At 42.4% G+C, this 24,380-nt stretch overlaps 1 protein-coding gene across 1 annotated transcript; it reads right to left on the bottom strand.

The window, feature by feature from the left end:
- Positions 1-26: 26 nt before the first annotated feature.
- Positions 27-18,873, bottom strand: ZRSR2 (zinc finger CCCH-type, RNA binding motif and serine/arginine rich 2). The gene is made up of 11 exons (XM_048286880.1): positions 18,797-18,873; positions 16,945-17,024; positions 16,700-16,796; positions 16,296-16,404; positions 15,900-15,986; positions 13,607-13,645; positions 11,428-11,543; positions 8,369-8,582; positions 6,024-6,079; positions 5,741-5,850; positions 27-5,110 (listed from the first exon to the last, which is right to left on the bottom strand). Exons 1-11 carry the CDS (start codon positions 18,841-18,843, stop codon positions 4,629-4,631), a joined length of 1,437 nt encoding a protein of 478 aa, XP_048142837.1. The 5' UTR covers positions 18,844-18,873; the 3' UTR covers positions 27-4,628.
- Between the last annotated feature and the right edge of the window lie 5,507 nt (positions 18,874-24,380).

The raw sequence follows: 24,380 nt of genomic DNA, 5'->3' as shown, positions 1-24,380 counted from the left end.
AGAGGAAAGAAGAGGCCACTCAGTGCTGGCTTAAAAAAAGGGTATTTTATTACAGTGCTTAACCTGTTCTTGAGCACTTCATTAAAAAATGTTGAGAATACTGTGTCCAAGTTTAGTTATTTACATCCATTTAAATTGTAGAGAAAGCAATAAATTAGCAAGTTTTTGGAAAGCTTGCCACATTAAACATGAAATCTATTTAAGTGGATGTTAAATTGATGGGGTAGTACCACTTCATTTGAAAATTAAACCACATGTTGGGAGAGATTTCTGGATAATACAGACTGAATATTCAGTTATTTTCATAGAATTCTGAGCAAGTCAATACAACGTTTACAATCCTGGTCTCAACCAAAAATATGTCAGATGAATCTGTTCTCCACCTTTCTAAAAGAACTGAACTGCTGCTTGATGTTATCAGCAAAAGCATGGGGAAAAATTACCATCTTTGGGCATTTCTGAAATTAATTTGAAATGAAATTCTGGTTTTTGAATTTCTGGTCTTGTGGGGAAGGGTTTGGTGGGGGGAGGGGAGCTAAATAATAAGTGAGAACTTCTGGATTGTTCAGGCAAGTTGATTGTTGTCTTGAGTGTCTTCAACTTCACTGACTTAAGTCTTCAACTCAAAGCGACCTTCCTAAACATCTGCTGTTCCTTTTGGGGTAAGGCCACAATGATGGTCACCCTGTGGCTGCCTCTGTCAAGTTCCCACGTACCATGGGTTATGGTTGTCCAGCTTGCTTTGCAGTCTGTCCCATGGCTCGACAAAGTATTCCCTGTCCGTGTCACATCAGTTTTGGTTTTCAGCCATAGATACTGAATTCACCTGATACATCAGTGCTGAGCAGGAGTATATGTGGAATAATTGGGGTTTATTTTAATTGCAAGCTTACAGTGAAAGCAAAATGAGCTGCACTCTTTGGATGATGTAAGAAAGTAAATGAAGCTTTTAGGTTATTAACTACCATAGACGTCCATGTTTCATGTTTTGTAAGAAGTGCTGATCCAGGACAGGAAGCAATAGCATCTTTTAGCAGGCTCTTGCATGTCTTTAGAAAAAACCAAGTTATTTAGTGCACAGGAATGTCACTGGTAAACCTGAGGGCAGTTTCCGATAGACTGAACGTGCTAATACAAAACCGGATGCAAAACAGCCATGCTGCCATCACAGGGCATAAAACTGGGAGAGGAGTCACTTGGGATGCATTTTGGACAATGTACCCCGTACATAAGGGCTAGGGCAGAGAGGGAAGGCCTTGTTGGGTGTCCCTAAGAAATGCCTTGCATTCAACACACAGACATGTGCCACCCCTCCTCCACCCCTGGTGGGGGTTGGCTACTCTGGACAGGCAGACAGGGAATGAAATCCCACAGAAGTGGCCACCAGCTATAGTTGGAGGGAAGGCACTCTGCTGCAAGGGGGCAAGCCCAGTTCCCTGATGCCTTAATTCTGCTGAGCAGCAGCAGTGCCCATGCCTACAGGGGTTCCCACTGCACTGCCACTATTCCCCTTGTGCTGCTGAACAAGGTAGTGTTGCTGCCTGGCTGGGCAGTTCCTCCTCCACTGAAGGGCAGGAGCAGCACCTGCTCCCCACCGTGACTGAAATGGGGCATCTGGCAGGCTCTGGCACTGCCACCCTGAACCTCTGTGTAAATGCCAGAATTACTCCAAAGCACCTTTGTGATCCCTGCAGAATTCACAACTGAAAAACAGTATTTTGAAAGCTGCTGCTTTTAAGTAGTCATTAAAGTCAAAACAAAACTTGGCCCCTATTAATTCACTTTACAAGGTCCTTTTCTGTGACTATGTGGAATAACACGCAATAGGAACAGGCTATTCCTTACAAATTTAAATGCTTTCTGTGTTCTTCTGGGGTTTCTTCCCTTTGAGAAAGAAAATAATTAATCTTTACATTAAAAAACTTCTAGGCTGTTTGTCTCTCCAGAATAAAATAGCTCACTCAGATAATAATAAGGAAACACAAAACCATGCATATAACACTACTTAAGGTTATGAAGCAGAGAATACTGAAAAATACAAACTCCGAAGTTAGGAAACTGGTAGAATCCCAGGTTTCATGCTAACAAATGCAAGCTAAATGTCAGATCTACAGCACTCAAATTCTGTGTAATAAACAGTGTGTGAAAGTGAAGGGCAATCACAGCTACCAGTCCTACACTGCACAGATACAGCCAGCACGTTTGGGTCCAGACCTCAAGAAAAACAAGCTGAAGCTTCAGCCATTGTAGTAGCAGAAATAAAGTATATTTTAATTTTTACATGCATTTCTGAGCAAGTTTGGTTTTTTGATTTTTTTTTTTTTTTTTGTTTGTTTTTTTAATACAGCCACTCGGCTTCCCAGATCCTGTTACAAAACTGTGGGGACAAGGAGCCTAATTACCCATTCTCACATTGGTGTTACTGGGCACTTAGTTTGTAATCCCACGGAGGCCTGGTTTGCTTATTTCACCTGACTGGTCACAGGTTCCCACCACCTCCTCCAGCACTTTTCGTGACAGCCAATTTTGCTGGGATAATGCTCCGTGCCGTCCGGCCCTGTGACGCGGGATGCACAGCACCTGCACGGGCACAAGTCAGCTCTCACACCACAGCTGTGGGAAGCAGGGCAGCCCCAGGGAATGGAAGATGTTACCAGCCTGCTGGTGGCGAACTGAACCACAGTTTGCTACATGCTGTGCCAGTGACCCAGCGAGATAACTGAGCATCTATGAAAAAAATAAGAAACCTTAGGGAAAATTGGTTGCTAAGGTGTAGTGAGAAAAGGTACATTGTAAGAAACTGGCGGTCACAAATTTCTCAAATGGAATCAAAAACTTAGTGCTGTCTATCCTTTGAAATATACCTTTCAAAAAAGTTATTATTTCAAAAGTTACGCTATTAAATTGCAACTCCTACATCTGTTAATAACTAAAACATTTAATCAAATTAACTAAGCTACAGCTCTGCCTACAGTTATGACAATATATAGTGAAAGTCGGGTTTGAACTGAACATCACTTTTGTTGGATTACTCCATATTGGACAAGTTACACATGAAGAAAGAAGGAAAAATGTATAATCAGCATGCTAGGTGCAGTATGCATTTAGAAAAGCAAAAATATATATATATAATATCCAGAAGCAATGTTCACTCAATCTTAACTATCCTGGGGAAAAACATTCTTGCTGTGAGGAATGCTACTGGTAAAAGTCAGATACCCAGATTTTCTAAGGGAGTTTATGTTACAGTGTTGGGAGTTGTAATGAATTCCTATTTGGGAGCACTTCATGCCTGCTTTAGGCTTCTAACATGGGGTCTGATTGATTCTCTAAAGGCAGGAGCCCAGTTCTTTGGAGAGGCTAAAGGGAGTTATCTCTACAGACCATTAGGGCACTTGCACCTTCAGTGCCACAAACTCTCTCCAAGTGTCTGAGGACACTGAGGTGCCCAAGTTAAAAACCTGAAGATAAGCCATGTGAAATACAGTACATCTAGCAGCACAAATCTTTTAAATAAAAGTGAAAAAATACTGGTAAGGATTTATCTAACTGCAGGTACTTAGCTAATATAGCTGTCATTTCAAAAGGGTTTTGTCCCAGTAATTTCATTTTTATGTACCCTACTCTTCACCTTGGCTGTAGGAAAGCAAGGCAGTAAAGTGCCTTAAACTGTTCGTAAAATAAACTTTAAAAGGCTCTAAGTCAAGTCCTCCTCTCCCAAAAACATAAAAGTATTCTTTCATGTATAAACCCTTCAGTTTCTTCAGCCACTCTGCAGCCATCTTGATTGAGCCTTCACAATCACATCTTTGGTTCCCACATGGACACTTTCCACCCCTCCAGCACAGGTTAGGCAGGTTGTTTTCACCTACAAATGGTGTGCAACCAAGAGGTATGCAAAGTATTTCTAACCTCACTCGAGGATTACAGTTCCGTGGTCTCCACTCTTATTTGGGGATTAAGGTACTGAATAAACTGATTGTTTCTCTGTGTACTTGCTACTTGGTTTTAGTCTACTGCAATCCCTACAATCAGCTCAGCAGCTCAGTGAGGGCAGAGAAAAATCCAACACTCATGACCAAAAAGCTCCTACTGGCCAAGTATTGTACCATCAAACAGTGATGTCTTTGAGATCCCTTTTCTCCAACTCATAAAACGATTAGATTTTCTTTGTCTAGAAAGAGATTTCCCATAAACAGATGAAAAATACAAATGGCAGTCATCTACACAGACCTGGATCTGCAGTGTGCTGGGGTGTGAATTTACTGCACACTGGCTGATCTGTACTAACTCCTTACAGGGACAGTAAACACTTAACACACACATAACAGAAATAAGCATATACCAAAGAGGCTTCACTTCTCTATTTGTACTCAGTGTGCATCCAGGTGTTGCAGCAGTTCAGAGGGACAGAGGAGCTAGAGTACTTGACATTCACACCTTCTATAGGATGTAAAACTTTTAATTTTCTCAAGCTTCGCACACAGTAAACTATGTTCCTTTATTAGGAAGAAACATTTTAATGTGCAAGAACACTTTATTTGAAATTCAAATATATCTGGTGCCCTATTGGAAAGATTTCTTTGTCAGCTCTATTTTTATCAATTAGTGATTTCTGAAAATAATTCTCACTTTGTTTTGGGAGTTTCACTATTTTTTCCTCTGCTGCTTGATCTCTTTTTACCCCTGCTCCTGGATCGAGAGGAACTCCTGCTTCTGCTCCTGCTGCGTGTCCGACTGTGACTCCTGCTGCGACTGCGGCCTCTCCTCTTCCTGCCCCTGCTGTGAGACCTCCTCCTTTCTCGACTTCTCGACCTCCCCGACCGGCGCCGCCTCTTGTTTTTGCGGCGATTCTTTTTTCTCTCAGACTCTCCGTTTCTCCGGTAGGAATGGTCGGGGCTGGGGCTGCCCCTTCTCCTGGACCGGCTGTAATAGTCGTCACGATGGCTCGATCTGTTTCTCCTCTCAGAGTTTTTAGACAACTGATGAGTCCGTTCAGGAGAAATACGTATGTCTCTATTGGCCTCCCAAAACTCATTGTTTGGATTTTTGAATACATGAAGAAAGTTGCAGTGTTTCCCTCTCGGACACTTCTGCCTTTCAAATAAGCCTGCAACAGATTAGGGTTTGCTTTTTTATGAACCAGACCTGTTAAATCTCTTTCTTCATTATGTACCTACTGGAAGAAACTTAATTATCGGAATTTTTGCTTCTCCAAACAGAAGAACATGCATCTGACCACCTATCAATTTAATTCACACAAGATTAATTTTCACTGTGTACTTTTCTTGGAATTAGCTTTTTAACAGCTATGAAGATTTGGTTTTAGTTTAGAACAAACTTCATTTTTCATACCTTAATGTAAGAAGGTAAATCTAGGTAAGTCAAATATTATAGTTACTGCTAAGAACCGTTGATAGTCCAGAAACTGCTGTTGCTTCTCAACAGATAAATTAGCACTTCCTGTAGTTTCACCCTAAGATTATTATTTCTAAAGTTATAATCCAAACCTTCATTTCTAGACCATGGTAAATCCACTAGAACAATTCAGACACTTACATGACATGGTGTAGTACTCCCTTTCTTTCCTGGATCTACACAAGCAAGTTAGCACTTTTGTCTTCCAAACAGAAATGAATACAACATTAGGCAGATCTGAAAGCTACAGACTAATCCCTCTTTTTCACTTCCATGAGTGAGTACTCTTTCAATAACACATATTCTCTTTTCCAAGACTCACCACATATGGCAGTTTTCCACCTCGTCACAGGACAGAATTCACAATGAAGCTGTCTGCCTGCATACCATCGTCCACTGAACAGAGCCAGAGCTGCCTGACAGTCCTTCTCCCTTTAAAAAGTAAAAACAACAGACAGCATTACCATCACGCAGTTATTTCAGACACCAATTTTGGGCTCCCATTACACTATGAGAATGAAGTGGATGGACAGTACAAACACTTCTCATTCGTGACTCAGCTCTGGAGTTCAGTTCTAACGCTTGGTAAGACTGCGAGTACTTACGACTGGTACTGGACGTACACATTTCCTCGCAGGTGAGGTTCATAGTTGCAACTGACCTGAGGGGATGGAAACAGGAAGTTAGGGCAGTGGAAGGTTTATGCTGTACAGCAGCTCACACATTCTGAGATGGGCAATTCTCATTTATGACAGTTCATCCATATCAATTTAGAGATGATTTTCTTCTGAATACAGTGTTAACCAAAAAACAACAAAAAAAAAAAAACCCAGAAAAAAAGCCTTTCTGGCTTACGTTTGACTGTTTCCAGCACTATGCTTTGATTAAATCTGGGACCTTGGCTTCACTTAGTCCACAAGACAGCTTGTACTCCATTGTCTTGCACTTGTCTGGGCCAACCCTACTATGCAACATCCATATCCTGCTCTGACAACAGTTAGTAGTATCCTCAAGTGGAAATGAGGGATTCATTACAGTAAGCGACTCTAGAGGAGTGTATCTTCACAGCATCCCGTGAACTGGGTTCGAAAAGCTGAAGACACCATCCTTCACTGTACAGTTCTGAAAAACCTTTTTTTGTAATGATTTAGCATTCAAAGTATATCTAAAGCTCTCAAAAATATAAAAATTACCTTTGAAAAAGCTTGCTGCTTGTTACAAAAGATTCTGAGATGGGCAGGTCCAAGCAGGTGGAACCCAGTTCTCCAGGGCAGAACTGCAATTCCAGCCTCTGTTGCCTGCAGGCCTTGTCCAATATTCGCAGCAAACTAGATTAGTGGCTCCTTTCATCCCTGAACCCTGGCTGACCCTCAGGGAATACCTCTTTGTATGCTGGATCAGGAAAGGGCTTCAGCCACAATAACAAGCAGTTGTACAATTAAGTATTACAGGGTAAGGAGTCAAACTATTTGAGATAAACAATGTCAAGACAAGAACAAGTGAGAATGATTTTGCCATAGCCATTTCTGGGTAGGAGAAGAACCCTAGTCTTCTAGGGTAGTGTTTTATCAGGATCTTCCAGATTCTGGAGCAGCTTCCCAGAAAAAACAGCCAAAACAAAACCTTGGACTACACTGGAAAAGGAAATCAGCTGAAAGACAGGTGTGTATAATCTGATTCTAAACGGTCACAGAGTCTCAGCTCAGTCACAGTTAAGATCCCTGCAGCCAACATGTCATTCCGTAGCATCTCTAATGTAGTTAAAATGTCCATGAGAATCACTTTGCTGTTGCACAATTGTCTCAGAAGCCACGAAATGCCACACTAACAGTCACAGGGACCCAAGCAGGTGCAGCTTAGCACGGCTGCACAGAATGCCACTACAAAGCCAAGGACCTGACTTTGCTGATAAGGCTTTTCAAGCCATGCTCCATAGGAAATCTGCATCCTGTGTTCTAGTAGAGGACAGCCTGCTAATATCCCATGAGTCAAAATACGGAGGGGATACTCCACTCCTCCAAACAAGTGAAGGTTTCTTACCTATGAAGCTCATAATGCAACTATTGAAAACTCACTCTTTCTACTTTTCATCTTGCTTGAAATGCTAATGCTATCTCAGTCCTGAGGCAGTTGTCAGTAGATGAACACAAAAGGAGAAAAGGCACTATGTGCCTCCTGGTGACTTCAGGAAAACACTCAGCAATGGCAAACAGAAAGGGATGCTGCAATAGATTCTGATACAAGGAGATTGCACCATCCAGGCTGCATATTTTGGGGCAACATGGGACTGTCAACACACATCTGTCATCTCTGAGGTCTCCATTTACAGATCCCTCTTTTTCCCCATAAGAAATCATAATATAAATGGGAAAAAAATCAGTACAAAACATTCAGCAAACCAAATGCACAAACTAACGATGGATGACAAATCTCAAGACGATTTATGTAACTTACCTTTCTGTAATTCATCCTACTGAAATATCTGCTATCTTTTCAGTTCATTGTAATCTGATTTTATTTTATTCAGCCAGTCCTAAAATGACATTGTTTGGGTGTACACTCCAAATACATTTCATACCCCACTATTTCATTCCTTAGGCCCAAATACAGTAGCTCAGATGTATTTATATTGTCTAACAGTCTTAGTGGACCCTCTGGGGCTTAGCACAGGGTAAGAAAAGAAAGAACAATGGAATAAGTGGACTGTTGAGCAGTGTGAATAACTTGCAATATAGAAGCACAAGCTTTTGTAACAGTTCAGGGGAATGGGAGAGAAGATTCACCCAGAGTAAGATGGTGCTCTGTAAGAGTAGTGACAAGTTTACAGGTGACATGAGAGATGCAGTTTGCTGTAAGGATGCTGCATAGTTCCCTAGTGTACACAGGCTTTGGCTGGGGCATGCTGGACAGAACTTCTCTTAAGGCTCATGAACCACACTTGGATGCATACCTTGAACTGAACCACCTTCCCCACATTCTGAAATTCAGGGAGCACGTCCTCATAGAACTCCAAGAACTGCTGGTAGGTCTCCTCATCACTGTACTCGAGACTGGCATCTGTGTCATAGTCGTCTCTCCGGCACTGCTCCATGCCAAAAGTGATGAACATCCCTCGCACGAGCAGTGTCTTGCTAGATGTGGGGTAGTTATGCTTGCGAGAACACCTGGACAGGTGTAGTGAAGAAAGAGAAGTGGAAAGATTGGCACTTTCAGCAGAAAAAACACTTGTGAAAGCTTCAAACATTTGCCATTTTCACTTACAGTTACTATAAAAGAAAATCCATTAGTGGAAGATCAAGATATTACAATTACTAAACCAAATCTTTTGGAGTGAGTTTGTACATAACCTTAATGCTTCCTTAATGCCATTAACAAACACGTTCTTGCTTAAGAAACCACAACTACAAAAGCTATCAATATCAGTGTCACAATGAGCACTGAAGTAATTTCTTTTAGGCTACTAGGGTTAATGTGTCCCCATTTTCTGAAGGGCTTAAAAGATTGTCAGGAGTCTTTCTATAAAGTGATTTTAAAGCAAGTCCCTGCTCTTCTTTTTGCAAACTGAACAACTTTTACTGAAGTTGTTTTCATCATATAGGGATGGAAAGCAGGAGTGAGGGAAGAACGGCACATTTAGACCTGCACCTGGATGAGTACAAGACTGGTATTTTTCCACCTCTAACAAAAACAAAAAAAACCAAGAAACCACATGAAACAATTACAAAGGTTCTTCTAAGTCAGTCTTATCTTGATCTGCATCTTCTTGGCAGCCATAAAAGTATTAGGTCTCCCTCACCATGCATCATATTCAGGCTACCTTACCAACATGCTGAAATACAGTTCTCCCCTACACACCTTTAGATTCAGTAAGAACACAGATGTTCTCTATGTTTATTTCACTGTGCTTTATGATTCCCATGCAATATGTCCCCAAGCAACGGGGTCATGCACTCTCCAACACATTTCTCCTTGTCATGACATGATCAGAAGAACATCCAGACTAGTAGTCTCTTTATGTCACTGGACAGCACAGACAAACTGCAGGGAGGTCAGGTCTCAAAATGGGCAACTACAACCTAGACTCCAGCTAGGAAGCTTTTCTGCACCCAGTCAGTCAGAAGTGGACTCTCACCTTCTGGTTGACACCTTAGACTTCAAAAAGCAAACAACAAAAAAAAATCCAATCTCCAAACCCAAAACTAAACCAGAAGACAATTAATTTGATGCTTATTATTTTTTTACATTTTAGAAGCTGCCTCCTTTTGCTGTTCAATTTCAATAGAACACAAACCCAACCAATACTGTCTGTACATAAAACGATACATTCACATGACAGAACAAAAGGAACCCCAAGGAAAATGAATGACTCAAGAATCCAACATTACTGCAAAACGTTAGGTTTTGAATTACTGGGGAAATTGGTAGTAGCAAACTCAGCCGGTTTTAGCTTCTTCAAGACATAGTGAACTTAGACAAGATTCAGCAGTTATTTGTTGATAACACTGGCTCTTAGTTTTGCACAACTCCTTCCAACCCATCCTTCCAGTCCTACCCTAGGTGTACCAGTCCTTCAACTCACAGACAGCACCAGACATTACAATGACCAGATTATGAAGGAAGCAGGTATGTGAGGAAAAAGAAAGAAGATGAAAGAGAGGTAGCTGAGATCAACAGGGGTTAAAAGAAGAAGGGCAGAGTATGTTTCTCAGTATTTGTTTTCCAAGGGTTATTCATAGTTCAAATGCAAAGTTCAAAGCAAAACTGAATTTTATGCAATCCATAAATAAGCCATGGAGGCTATCTCCATTAAAGACCACTGAAACAAAAACACTGTGAAGATTACAAAGACCTAGACATTTGAAAAAGAATGCTGTCTACAGTGACATAGCTGGTGAAATTTTTATTATGGAATTCAACACATATTTAAGAATAGAAAAAAAAGATGTGAACTTGAAGCTTCCATATAGCTGAATTATAATTATCCACAGTATACATCACACTGGAACAAATTACTCCTAGGATAAAGAAAACTACAATAGCTGGACCACACATGTTTCAGTGATACAAGTTAGTAAAATAACCTCAGAAGTTTTTGCTGAAGATTCATGTAATAAATATCAGAGTACTTCTCTGCTAAGCTGTTGTTTCTCCTTAGCACAAAAAAAATCAGGGATTTTCCAGCCAGAAGCTGCATTTGGGTCATCATTGTCTCTGGTCGGCGATGAACATGTACTCCACAAACTCATTTATACTTCTGGCTTCCTCTACGTCCTCTGGCAACACGTTTGCCATTTGTTTCATATGAGAAAGTCCTTTCTTTTTCAAAGCTGGTAAACATTCAGAGACACCTAACTAAACTGCAAATAATCACTCCCACCCTACTCCTGAGTTTGCTGTTCATCTACCACAGCCCTCCTCCATCTCCCTCTTTGAAAGCAGAATCTGGACTTGTCAGCCACTTCTACAGGGGTGTTGCCCATCTCCCATCATCCTGACGAGCTTCTCTGTTCTTGCCTTTTACTACACTTCCCTCCTGAGATAGGGCATCCTGTCAGCGTACCAGAATCATGAATGAATGTATTGCATATTTAAATAGTGAGAACTCTGGAAGCTACGTGACAACTTTCCCAACTGTGCAGATTTACCTTAATTTACTTTAGTCCATTTGGGATTTGAACAGATGCAAATTAGAAAATAAAAAAAATCTAACATATGACATATCAAACCTGTACTAATAACAGACCATATACATTCTGGCAGGTGTTTAAGCTAAGGAAAACTCATTCTGACCAGTGTAACCAGAACGCAGCCAGAATGCACCATCAATAACATGCCATAACAATAAACAGCTCAATTCCAGCCAGGCAATGCTCTGCTCTCAATCCAGATCCACATCCACAGAAGTATTTTATGTGGCAATTTTTCCTCCGTTTGCTTATGACCTAACTAAGTTGCCTCCCTTTCATCTCCCTAACACACTTCTATCCTAGTATATATTCAATGGATTACCTGTCTCCAAATCGGCAGGAACCTGTTTTAATATAGAATGGGCAGTTCGCTCTGTCCTTCTCTGTTCCCAGATTCTCTGGGGGCTCTGGGTTGTGCCAACTCACACCATTCTCCAGCTGTGGAAGAAACATTAAAGTACACAGAAGTTAGAGACAAGTAAAGAAATAAAACTAACTAAATTCACATGCAGTTGTGAGCACTGTGTTTCTACAAAGCAGGCTGAACCTAATTAAAGCATTGTTTTTCTGCCTTGTACACCTGTGTTGTGGTTTAATCCCAGCCAGCAGCCAAGCCCCGTGCAGCCACTTGTTCACAGCCCCACCAGTGGGATCAGGGAGACAATGGAAGGGTAAAAGAAAACTCGTGGGTTGGGATAAAGACAATTTAACAGGGAAAGCAAAAGCCAGGCCCACAAGCAAAGCAAACCCAGGAATTCATTCACTGTGTCCCACAGGCTGGCAGGTGTTCAGCCATCTCCAGGACGGCAGGGCTCCACCATGTGTAATGGTGACTTGGGAAGACAAACTCAATCACTCCAAATGTTCCCCCCCCTTCCTCCTTCTTCTCCCCCCTTTATATACTGAGCATGATATCAATGGTCTGGAATATCCCTTTGGTCAGTTGGGGTCACCTGTCCTGGCTGTGTCTCCTCCCAACCTACCATGCACCCTCTGCCTCTTCACCAGCGTGGCAGTATGAGAAGCAGAAAAGGCCTTGGCTCTATGTAAGCCCTGCTCAGCCATAACAAAAACATCTCCACATTCTCAACCCTATTTTGAGTGTAAATCCAAAACGAAGCCCCATACTAGCCACCATGAAAAAAATTAACTCTACCCCAGCCAAAACCACCATAACCTGGCAGAGAGAAAGCTACAACTATTTACTTATTTTTCTCTGCAACAGCCCAAAGCTCAGCATTATCACTGTTAAGTATATAACTGCATATAGAAAAGGCTAAAATAAAAGTAACCTGCTAAAGGCCAGAATTTAAAGAAATTAAATTCGTAGTTAAAACTGGAAGTAAAAGTGTCCACACTGATCATCTTGGATCATTAAGATTTCTATAATTCAAAATGGCTTTACCAAGTTGCAAGCCTTGAATGACTACAACCCAGACACATATTTAAAAAAGGGAATTTTCATTCTAACCAAATAATCTGTAAAGCTGACTGGCCTAAGTTCTCATTTTAAATCAACTGAGAACTCTTTTTATTCACAAGCAGCATTTGACCTAGCTACCAGTTCTGTTCATGACTTGCAGCCATAATTTTCTATCACCAGAACAGCCCTGTTATATCAGCAGTAACTGAACCCTGAACTGATACTCTAATGCAATCTCTAACATACCACATTTCTGACTATTCCTTCACAGACATGACTGCTAATGCATCTTGAGCTCTGGGCAGGCAGCAGTTCAGAGCACTTTCCTACCCATCTTATGAAACAGACTCCCTAAAGAACTGTTTAAACATGATTTGGAACCAAATGTAACTCCAATGTAGCTATGGCAGTCAATAAACAATGGATAACTAAGTTAAAACATTTTTTCAGATTCATACAGTGGTTTAAACAGAGCAAGAATCTTCACAAGTTTAACCACATGACAGGGATAAAAGCCATATTATTCTTTAAGGCAATCTCTAAGATTCAAATGAAAACTGCAGGTTTTTTTGCTACACACTGCCAGCTTGAGATCCATGCTCTTCCAGACATCCAAGCAGTCAAGCTTCTCCCTCCCCCACCTTTTTATCTTTTCCTTAAAGATCTGTGCCCTCCTCTACCACTGAATCCTCTTATTTACAGCCTGACATCTGCTTAAAAAGACAAGTTTATCTGGCCACCCAGGACTGACAGATTTATTTAGAATTACAATTCACAAATAAACCATCATGCATAGTGTTTTTTAATAGCACCCAGCAGTATTTCCAGGTTCATTTTGACTCAGACCTCCTGAACAGTCATCAGCATGCACAACTGCACTGCCACCAACCAGCCAGAAATATGCTTAATTATGTTCCACCCAGTAAATAATTGTTTACAGCTCATGCAAGCCACTATATATTAAATTTATTCAGGCCCTTAGGTTTTCGAGAGCAGATGGACAACATGCTAGAAGGCAAACACCGGATGGAAATTAAATTACTTTTCAGTTCTTTTTTCAAAAAGTCTCTGAGCATACCTGGCTTTCAGCTTGATCCAGCATCCTCTGCACAGCTGCCTATAAATGGTGCAAACACAGGACTAGTGAAAACCCTGAGGACACGCAAAACATCTGGTTTCTTTAGTTAAGAACCTAATTTACAATGCTCAGTGATTATGTATAATGAAAGTGTGATGGGGTTTGCTTTAAAAACAAGAGATTTACTTTGGCTCTGTAGCAATTCATGTACTACAAAGCTGTTAAAGGATACATCAGACAAGACCCTCATGTAGATTATTTTCCAAACTAAATGATAGACAATGTCAAAGTTTAATTTTCTTTTTTAAAACTATCATTGAACTATCGATGCTTACATCTGTCTCCTGCTCTAGTACATAGCCTGGTTACAGTTAAGTCCATAATGGTTTAGTTGCACTAAATGTTTTAACTTACACATTTTATGGAACACACAGAAAAACACAATGCTTAGTGAGCCTCTGTTGAAACAAGAGATGCAACTCTTAAGAAACTTAAACATCATAAGTTAACCACATCTAGCTCTCCAAATACAGGAAAGCAATGAGGATATTCTTTCCCTTCCTCTTCCTAAGCGGGCTGAGTAAAACAGTATCACTCTCCAAAACTGGCTGGACACTACTTCTAACAAATTGTTCTATGAAATTCCTAGGAAAAAGACATTTAAACATAATCAATACAAGAAAATATGCTAGGACCGATTTAATTTGAAAGAGAATTAATTAAATTAAAAAAGAGGAAATAAAAATTAAAAATGTAATTCAAGATGAGGACTCAGACAGCATCTGGTACTGATCACCAAGGATGTCAGATATTATCCACCCTAATAAAGAAAAATGAAACAGAACAAACAAACTCCCCAAACCACACAAACAAAAATCCAAAGCCAAAACCACTCCTTCACCCTCTCCAAAAAAGCCTCAAACCACCACCATCCATCAAACCAGAAAATCTATTCCTTCATTTTAGGGAGGAAAATTAGTTTTTTTCTTTTATCACTGTTACAATTAGAATAAACTGCTGTTTCAAGACACAGGCAAAACCAATTAACTTTCTGCTGCTAAAATGGGTGACTCCACTCTTAGCTGGGTATCAGTTTCCCTCTGGGTGCCTGTCAATGCCCTCTATGAGCCAACAACTCACTATCCCAGTAAATAATAACCCAGAAAAACAAAAAGCAAAGAATCCAACAACCAAGCAAAAAAGAAAGCTGCGTCCATCTAGTTCAGGGACACAAGTTATCCCACTGAAGGCTGGGCAAACCCAGACACGTGGACAGAGGGGAGGAATAAAATCTTGCTGTTATCATGGTTCAACTCTCTTCAAACTATATCTCAACCCTAAATAAAGGACACGAGCATCATTTTCTCTCCCTACTCTGCAAAAAGAGAAATGGACACTCAGTACCTGAGGGAGTAAGACAGAAAATACAACAACTGCTGTTCTTTGGCATCTCTTATTCAACTGTTACATAATCAGTGGCACAACCAACTATTAACTGCAGAGAGACAGAACTGTCTGCTCATGGCTCTTCTCCTGCCATGGCTACCAGACACAGCCACAACACACCTCCCAGTGAAATGACTGGAAACTTTGTGATTGTGGAGAATCTAAAATGACCAGATCCTAGAAAGCTGCAGTCACTCTTCAGTGGCAATACGACCAGTCCTCACACTGCATTACTGTACAGGACATCTTATATCCAGGTCACTGAACTTCTAAAGCTTAGAATATTAAGTTTAAGAATAATGTATTGTTAACAGAAATGTTATCAATGACTTATATCTTCAATATCATTTTTTATTCCACCCAAGGAGCTCTGAAAAAAAGATACGTCCTGTTGGATGAGTCAGGTAAAGAAGAGCTGTAACACATCTTTTGATTAAGAACTGTGTTAAGGAACAGCAGCAATGTACTTCCATATTCCATATCCTCTTTGAGCATTTTCTTCAGCACTGACTGTGTTCAACTGGGACATTAAGGAAGGATTATCTTTAACACATGATGCAGAAAGTGCACTTATCAGAACCTGCATTGGCACAGTGCCTTCATATTTACCTGATGTAAACAATTACATACTGTGAACAACCAGATGCATTACCAAGAGTTACTTCAGGGTATCTGGACCCCCTGGATGCTCTTTAACACTGAAGAATAGTTTAGTAACTTAAGACAGAATGGGTTAACTAATGCATTTGCTAATTATAACAAAATCCCTCTTCAACATGCATAACTGTTGCATCTGATCATGTCACAGGATATATAATATGTATATCCTCCCACCACCAGGAATCACCTCTCTCTCTTTCTTCTCCTGTTGCTTCTGCTGTGCCACTTCTCTCTCTTTTCTTTGCTGCTCTTCCCATTCTTCTTTGATCTTCCTCTTTGTAATAAAAAAAAATTAAGGAACAAGGTTTTACAATCAGTCAAAGTCAAAACTACCATGTTGCATTACAACTCCTTGACCATTAAGTTTTCATCCAGTCAGAAGCAACTAAATCTCTGACAAAAACCATTTTAGGAGTTGTTTTCTTTTCTTTTCCATTGTGCTTTTCTATACAAAAGACAGTAGAGTCTATGCTTCCAAACACAACAGCATCAAGAAAAGTGAGTCCATCACAAAATAATAAAAGGTATTATACTAAGTCTACCTTGTTGCCAAGCCCAACTCTAAGTTTTTATATCTTTATACCTCTTCTTCTTCTTGACGCTTTCTTGCAGCCTCTTCTTTTTCTTTCTTTAGCTTGAACTCTTCTTGGGCCTTTTCTTCTCTCAGCAACCACTGCTCATGTAGTTTTTGTCTACCAAAGAAACCAGACACCACTTAGACCACCCACTTAATGACTACCCATAACTGATGCAACTGTCATAAATACAACTCAACTTTGTTACTATAGTAATAACTGCAACTTATCTAATCTTCTTTAAAGGAGAAAATTCCATAGGAATCATTCAGGCTTTAGAGAAAAGGACGGTGTAGCCTGACATACTCAATAAAGATTGTGTTTCATGGAATATATTCAAACTTCTCAAAGTACCAAAATGGAATTGATTACAAGTGTTTACTGCATATATGCCATTTTCTAGATTTCTCACCTTTCTGCCTCAAGTTTTTTTTCTTCCTCTTCTTCCTCCTCTTCTTCCACTTCCTCCTCTTCCTCCTCTGACACAGATTCATCTTTTTCTGCAGCTTCTGAGAAAAAACATATGAGAAGTTCAGTGCATCTACATAACATCTACATGATGCTACAGCCAACAAAGATACACAAAGGGATATCTTTTAAAGAAACAAAAAACTCCCAATCACTTCTAGTTCCACTGACAGTACCAAATTCAGTTACCTGAGTCCCTTAGTTTGGCAAGTGCCTGCCGCTTTTTTTTCCTCTTCTCCTTCTTTAGAATAGCTCTGTACTTTTGATGGCTGAAGATGAGAGAACATTCCTTATGTTAAAACAGCCAAACAAATAATTTTTACTGTCATATGTGCACTTAATTTCCTTCAGCAATAGAAAAATCCCACAAACTGCACAATTAACAGGCACTTATATGAAACAGTAACTCCACGGCAGCATCTGACGTGACAAGGACATCTGTAAATCTGTGGCTGTGCTGTTAAGACTTGCATGTGGGCAGCAGCAAGAAGACACCGCACATGGGGTCTAATCCTATTTAAGTTGTGCAGTATTTGACATCATCACCAACTCCATGAAATCTCACTCAGCTTCTAAAACTTGGTCACTAGATAAGATCAGGGAGAAAAGCTTGGAGATCTCCTACCCTACAATTTTAGCACACCTTTCAGCACATTCTAGTCTTTTATTTACAGGACATGAAATTTCAAGTCCTGTCTCTTCTCCTTTGATATTCTCCACAGGCAGCAGTCTCAATGCACAGCTAACAAAATACACTCCACAGCCCCCACAGACAATGCTCAGCTCTGCTCTTCTGCTACAGAAGCTTGGCCAGACTCTTCCTTGCTTGTCTGACAGCTTTGAAGAGCTGCCTACAGGCAGCACCATGTTTTCACTATGGTTAAAATGCCTCTAATGTCTAAAAGCCTTTTCATATCAGGCTCTTTTCTTTCAAGTTTCATTCTATTTTTCCTATTCCTAGCCAGTTCATAATGGATAAATAGGGAGGGACGATCTCCAGCTCTTGCTATTTGTGCCACACCAAATGCTGACGGGAGATCAAAACCTTCCCCTTTTGGAGCGTATAATTTTAAAGATTCCACAAGCGTAACTCAGAACTTCACCCACATCTCCAATCCTGTTCAGGATTGCTCACATCCTCACCACCTGCACACCTCTGCGTGCCCAGGTGACACCACGGTGCGTGTTCTGGCAGCAGCGCCTGCCCGCACAGACCAATGTCCCCACCTGTGCCCTCCGCCTCTGACCCGGCCAGCCCGGCTGCTTCTCACCTCGTGTCCCTGCCTGAAACGGATCGCATCCCTCAGCAGGTGCTTGGCGCTGACAAGCGATAAGCTCCTTCCCAGTTCCCTGGGAACTTCCCTTTCTTGACACCCAAGGAAGGGACGGAGGAACTCCCCTTACTCTCAGGCTAGCACGCGAGGAGGAGCAGCGTAGCCCAAGTCGCTGCAGTGCCGGGGTTCGCCTCTCCCTCCAGCCGCACGACACCGCAGCGAGGCCTTGGCAAACACCTGGACACCCCGACCGGGGAACGCCGCTGTGAGCACGGCTGCCCTAGCCCACAGCCTCCGCGCCGGGGCTGGACGGGGCTCAGCCCGGGCACGCACATGCCGCTCTGCGCCGCGGCCTCCGCCGCTCCCCGCACCACCCACGGCCGCCGCTTTCCCGGGCTCGGGACGCTGCACCGCCCCTCCACAGCTCGGGCGGGCAAGCACAGCGGCCCCGCTCCCCCCGGTTCCGGCCGGGGGCGGGACCGGCAGCGCCCCCCGCCCGCGGCTCCACTGCCTCCGGGCCCGTTCGCCGCCCCCAGGGCGGCCGCGCTCCCGTCCCGCGAACCTCCGAGCCCGGCTCCCCTCGCCCCACCGGGCCCCGGCCGCGCGGAGCTGCGCCACTGCCGGGCCGGGCCACGGGGCGGCCTCAGCCGCGGCCGCCGTGCGCTCGGGCGGTCCCAGCCAGGACGAGGCGGCGACTCTCCGCAGGGACCCGCGGGCCCTTCCCCTTGCCCCGGGGGGTCCCGGCCCCGGCCCGGCCGCGGCCTCACCTCGGCTTCCCCAGGGGGGGCTCGGGCACCAACATGGGCGCCGCCATCTTGCGGTGCCGACGGGACGTCACGTGACCCCGCGGCGGAAGGGCGCGCAATCGGTTCCGGCAGCCGCTCGCGGGTTGCGCGCGCGCCGCGTTCGCGTGGTGGGGGGGGGGTCTCGTGTGGCCGCTCCGTCCGGAGCGCTGCCGAGGCACCGAGGGCACGGAAAGGCGGCACTGGGGAGTCCCATTTACCGAACTCTCTCAAAGACCAAAAGCGAGGGAGTGCACTGAACGCTCTTTTGTCACAGAATCGCAGAATTGGCCAGGTTGGAAGGAACCACAGTGGATCATCTGCTCCAACTTCCGTGCTCAGGCAGGGCCATCAGAGGGCACAGGGCTGTGTCCAGACGGTTCCTGAATATCTCCAGTGAGGGAGACTCCACACCCTGTCTGGGCAATCTGTTCCAGTGCTCGGTCACGCACAGTAAAGAAGTTCTTCCTCATGTTCAAGTGGAACTTCTTTGCATCAGTTTCTGCCCATTGCCTCTTGTCCTGTTGCTCGGCACCCTCTGAATATGGTCCACCCCTGGATCCATCCTCTGGCACCCCGCTTTTGATATTCGAATGTGTTGATGAGGTCTCTCAGTTGTCTCTTCTCAGGGGTGAACAGGCCCAGTTCCCTCGGCCTTTCCTGATTCTGTGTAATGTCCTCAGCCCTGCTGGGTAACTGGGTGCCTGTGCAGTCTCAGCTCGCCTGGGGTGTTGCTGCTCATGGCAGTGCCTGAGTGATGCTCCGGGCAGTGACTGGCTGCCCACAGCCTGTGCTCTGGGAGCTGTCTTGGTTGTGTTGGGAATTGTGTGTGGGAACGGGGCTTTCGGTGCCTGCCATGAGGTGAGTTACTAGTGTGTCCCTTGGCTGCTGTGAGCATGGCTGCCCTGGCCCACAGCCTCTCAGAGTTGAGGGAAGTCACAGTTCCAGTGCAGCAGCAGCAGTAGCAGCAACACACCGGAGTGGTACATAGATCAATTTAGCTCACACTGCTGATGTATTCCCATCATCGTCTCTGAGGCATAGTACCTGACCTGATTATAAACGCATTTCATGGCAGGAAACTACTCCACACAGACCCTCATGGTATGATGGATGGAAATATGCAAGTTGTCAGTAATCAATTCCTCTGTGACACGAGTGCTAGATTGCAGCCTTCGGAGGCAGTGTATTTGTAGCTTTCATTTGGGCATGTTTTGCATAGTTATTAATAATGTACATTGTTGATTAAGGTCTAAATTATTCTCCTAAACCACAATGTGTGAGCTTATTTCCTGTATCCTAGAGGTACTACGCTGCATAAACAGCCAGAGCTGCTGACGGTGAAGCACACCACAGCAGGCTCCATCAAAATCCGACTAATTGACTGTGCTGTTCGTTAACAGCATAATGAGTATCCTCTTAGGCTGAAGCTCAGTGAAGTTATTCAAAGCGAGCATGTGACTGCTACAGTCAGCAGTTACATTTGCCACTTGACCAATGAATATTCAGACCGTGACCTCTCTGCTGTTACTTAACCGTGTGCCAGATCCTAGACTCTCTTTTAAAATGAAGGAGTTGTCATCAGTAGTACTTTCACTGTTCTTGTGCAGAACATACATGTAAAATAACACATAATTTGCTGTTTCTTGGATACAGAAGATGGCAGTATTGTGCATTTAACAGCTGATGAGCCATGACACCTGTGAAAGTTTTGAAAAAAACAGCCAAATGTGTTTTGTAATCTTATTTCATTAGGAAACTATAACTATAACTTTCATCCTCCCTTCAAGAGAGGAAGTGCCATAATATTAACCTTCCTTTAAACTATTTATAGGTCTAAATTGAGAAATTCAATCATTTCTTTCTTTGGTATGCTACATTTCATCATGGTATTTTTCCAATGTTCTTAGGGAAGGCACCATCTTAAGCTTATCTATTTCAGCAATGAAAAGTAGGATTTCATTTTAAGAAAACACAAAATATAACAGCTATTACAGATATCCATAATGATTCTGGAAAAAGCAGTCATTCTCTTCAAAGCAGGAATACAATAGTTGTGTTTTTCTCCATTTTGTTTATTCCTATTAATTTATACACATACAGCAACTTGATCTTCACGTCCAGGTGCAGACTTCCATACAATTTAATTAATACAGTGTCAGAAAGAAAAAAATATGGCCATTCCAGGCAAGAGCCATTCACATATCCAAAGTAATATTGCATTCCAGTCAGTAGCTGTTAGTCCTTACACTGGAATTATAGACTGTGGGCCTTCACAAGCAGAGTTTATTTTTGTGTCAACCTTCAGGTTGTGGAACTTACTTTTCCATATTTTGTAAAGAAAAGTACTCCTGCATGGTCTACTGCCATGTGAACCCCATCATGAGAAGGTCAGTATTGGATGCACAGATTATACTTCATGGAATAGCCCAGAACAGAGAAACTTTTATCTTACAACTTCTAGTTACATACCATGAGTTACATACCACGTTGCACTCTAAATCTCTCTGTGCCTTTCCAGATGTCTGCACAGAACTGTGCATGCACAGTAGAGCAGCTCTGAGTCGAAGTGCAGTGACTCTGTTTGGCACACATTTGAACTTCCTTTCACTGTGGCTCTTCTGGTTTCCATTTCTTGTATTTTCTGCCATTGTAGACTGACACAAGCAGATAAGAAGGGTTCACTCTCTTTGTAGTATGCCCAAGCCCTCCGTGGAAAAAAGAAAGATACATTTTATAAACATACAGATTATGTAAAAGTTGTCCTCACCATAATATTTGCCATATGCTCCAGGAGAAGAGTGGCACTTTCCCGCATGGAATTGTACATTTTTTTTTTTTTCATGGTTGATGCAAATGGACATAAGAGAACACGAGGGAAATGGCAGTCAATCACTAGCCTGGATTTGTTGGACCCAGAAAATACATGCTAAGTAGGAGACATCCAGGAGGTGTGGGCTTGGGACGGGTCAGTTTTCATTGATACTTCAGGGCTGTTGTTTGTTGTTTGATGATGAAGTGGCGGCAGCAGCACCATCCTCCCACCCCCTCTATGCTGGAGGTCTCTGTGTTCTCAGTCTCAGTGCCATCCCCACTGTGGGCTGTCCTTGGTGCTTTCCACTGCAAAGTGCCCTTTCCAAGGCGATACATGGGAATGCTGGAGAGTGCATCCTTCCCCCAGCTACATGACTGTCTCGAGAGCTAAATGATTTCTCACACACTGTCTGCTTCTGTGAGCACTGATAAAAACTTGGAGACAACCAAGTCACTTCTGCACTGTTACAGTGATGACAGTGGTGGCAGCCCTCATCCAATGCCCTGTTTCCCCAAAACCTTCTGGTAAAGATCTGCAGTGTTTGTAATTTCCACTGCACCCAGGGAACCGTGCAGCGCTGTGCACAACTGGGTCTGGAGTTCGCCAGGTACATTTCCATGAGTGACTAATGCTGACAGTCACACATTGACTCTTTCCTCATAAGAGTTCGACACAACTATTTAAGACTAAAGATTAACTTCCTCAGAGTTTAAAACTGTTAATTTGTCAAATTTGAAAACTGAGGTTAAGTTTAGCCATAGCTGTTAATTAACTTATACAATAGCTATCAATATTTTACTTCCCTGGGATTTTCCATTTCAAAGACATCAAAAGGAGCAGAAAAAGTACATTGCTAATCACATGGAGAAGATGGAAGGGGTTTGTTTATTTTACCAAGTCATATGCTTCCTTGAAATTTCAGTCCTCTCCTGATTTGTTTGGTAGTCCAAAATTTGATGTATTTTAAAATATGTATGTACAGATAATACATTAGCTTCTGTAGACCAAAAGCATTGAAAAAAATTACAGAGATACTCTTATTTTCAACCAGGCAGACAAATACATTTGGTGCAATAAGAGAAATAATTCTTTGCACTAGTTCAGTGATATTTCTGGAATGCAGATCGTGCATGAAATTTTGCATGGCTATGATCTGTAGCTCCACAGTAGTTAGGAAAAAAAAGATGCTATAAAAGAGGAGCTACTTAAAAGTCTAACGCCTCACAAAGTAGTCAGTTAAAAACATACCTTGCATATGTGCATGAAGATTGTAATTTGTTCAAACAAACTGATGCCTGACTGATTAATCAGTGGTAAACAAATGCAGACATGCTTAAACAGTGCTATGTATCTGGCCAAAATGGGAACAGAAAGTTATCCATGCATATAGATTTATTAAAAGATACAGAGTGGCAGAATGTCTGTCTGTCTTTTTAGATTATGCAGATATACCCCATTTGTAAACTGAAAAGTTGCAGTGCTTTTTAAGACAGTATTTAAAAATACCATTAATTTGGAGCAAAGTTATCTTCCTGCTAACACCTGGTGTAGTCTTGCATGTCCACCTGGCTTATTTAAAAAATGTGCTGGCTTTGGGAAAAGATTTATAGATGTGTAGCAACTGATTGCTTATGTGCAGCACTTTGTGCATGTACAAATGGATAAGCACGTGGGCCTTCAGCTGGATACATTTGGCACACATCCACGTTGCTGTGCACATATATATCAAGTGCACGGTGCTCTCCCTGTGAGCTGTGAGCTGGGGTGTTTATCACACTGCTTCTTCTCCTGGCCTCCTCCCCTCTCTGCTGGAAAAAATCATTTGTCTTGCTTCTTGCCAGCAAGACAAATTGGGGAAAATCAGCCATCCTGGCTGGAATTCAGCAGCTCTGATCAGGGAATCCAGTCATGTCCTCTGAGTTTGTTCCTGCTGGGTGTCGTGTGCCTTCGATGTACTTTGACACCGGTCCTGTGCAATTCTGAGGGGAAGAACTGATTTGTGGTGTTTTACAGCAGGGAGAAGTGGTGATGCTGCGTCTCACACTCAGTTCCATTTGCCTTCTGGCAGCAGGGAAAGAGTGCTTGGCTCTTCTCCTCTCTTCCCAACTTCTTCAGTGTTTCCCCCTAAGGTACAAAAAAGTTCACGTGTTCACTATTGAAGCAATGCACATGAATTTACCACGAAACTGATTGTATTCACATTGTTTTAAGATTTTTTTAAAGTTACAGATGTTCCAGTAACCTGACAGTCCTTCATACATCTGTACGTTTTTCAGTTCGCTCCTTTTGATGTGCATATATACAGCAGGTTAATTTAAGCTGTCTTTAGAAATGAATACATCACTTTTGTTTTCATAGGCAGAGATTAAACATTCAAGCAGATAATGTATCCAATAGTTTTGAACCCAGACTGGGTTGCCTAGTAAGAGTAAAGAGGTACCTGGGAATCAGCTTGGTGAATGACTTTCAAAGATGGGATATCAAGTCCTTTAAAATTGGCTTCTAAAAATGGTTTAAATTACTGAAACAGTAAGTTCTCTGTTACCCCAAAGTCAAATATCGAATGTAGTAAATACTGGTTATTGTTTTTTGTAAATTCAGTCCAACAATTAAGTCAGATTTTCTCACTGTTTGTCATTTGTGTGAAGCTCTTTGGGTTTGCAGTCTCAAGACACCCTTCGTAGTGCTAAAGGACCAACTGAAAGTAATTCTGAAGCGATCTTCAATGTAGGAACTAACCATTAATCAGAATGG

This window comes from Corvus hawaiiensis, chromosome 2 (assembly GCF_020740725.1).
Source record: "Corvus hawaiiensis isolate bCorHaw1 chromosome 2, bCorHaw1.pri.cur, whole genome shotgun sequence".
NCBI lineage: Eukaryota > Metazoa > Chordata > Aves > Passeriformes > Corvidae > Corvus > Corvus hawaiiensis.
The sequence above is the reverse complement of the archived record's forward strand: the minus strand, read 5'-3'. Positions and strand labels throughout refer to the sequence as shown.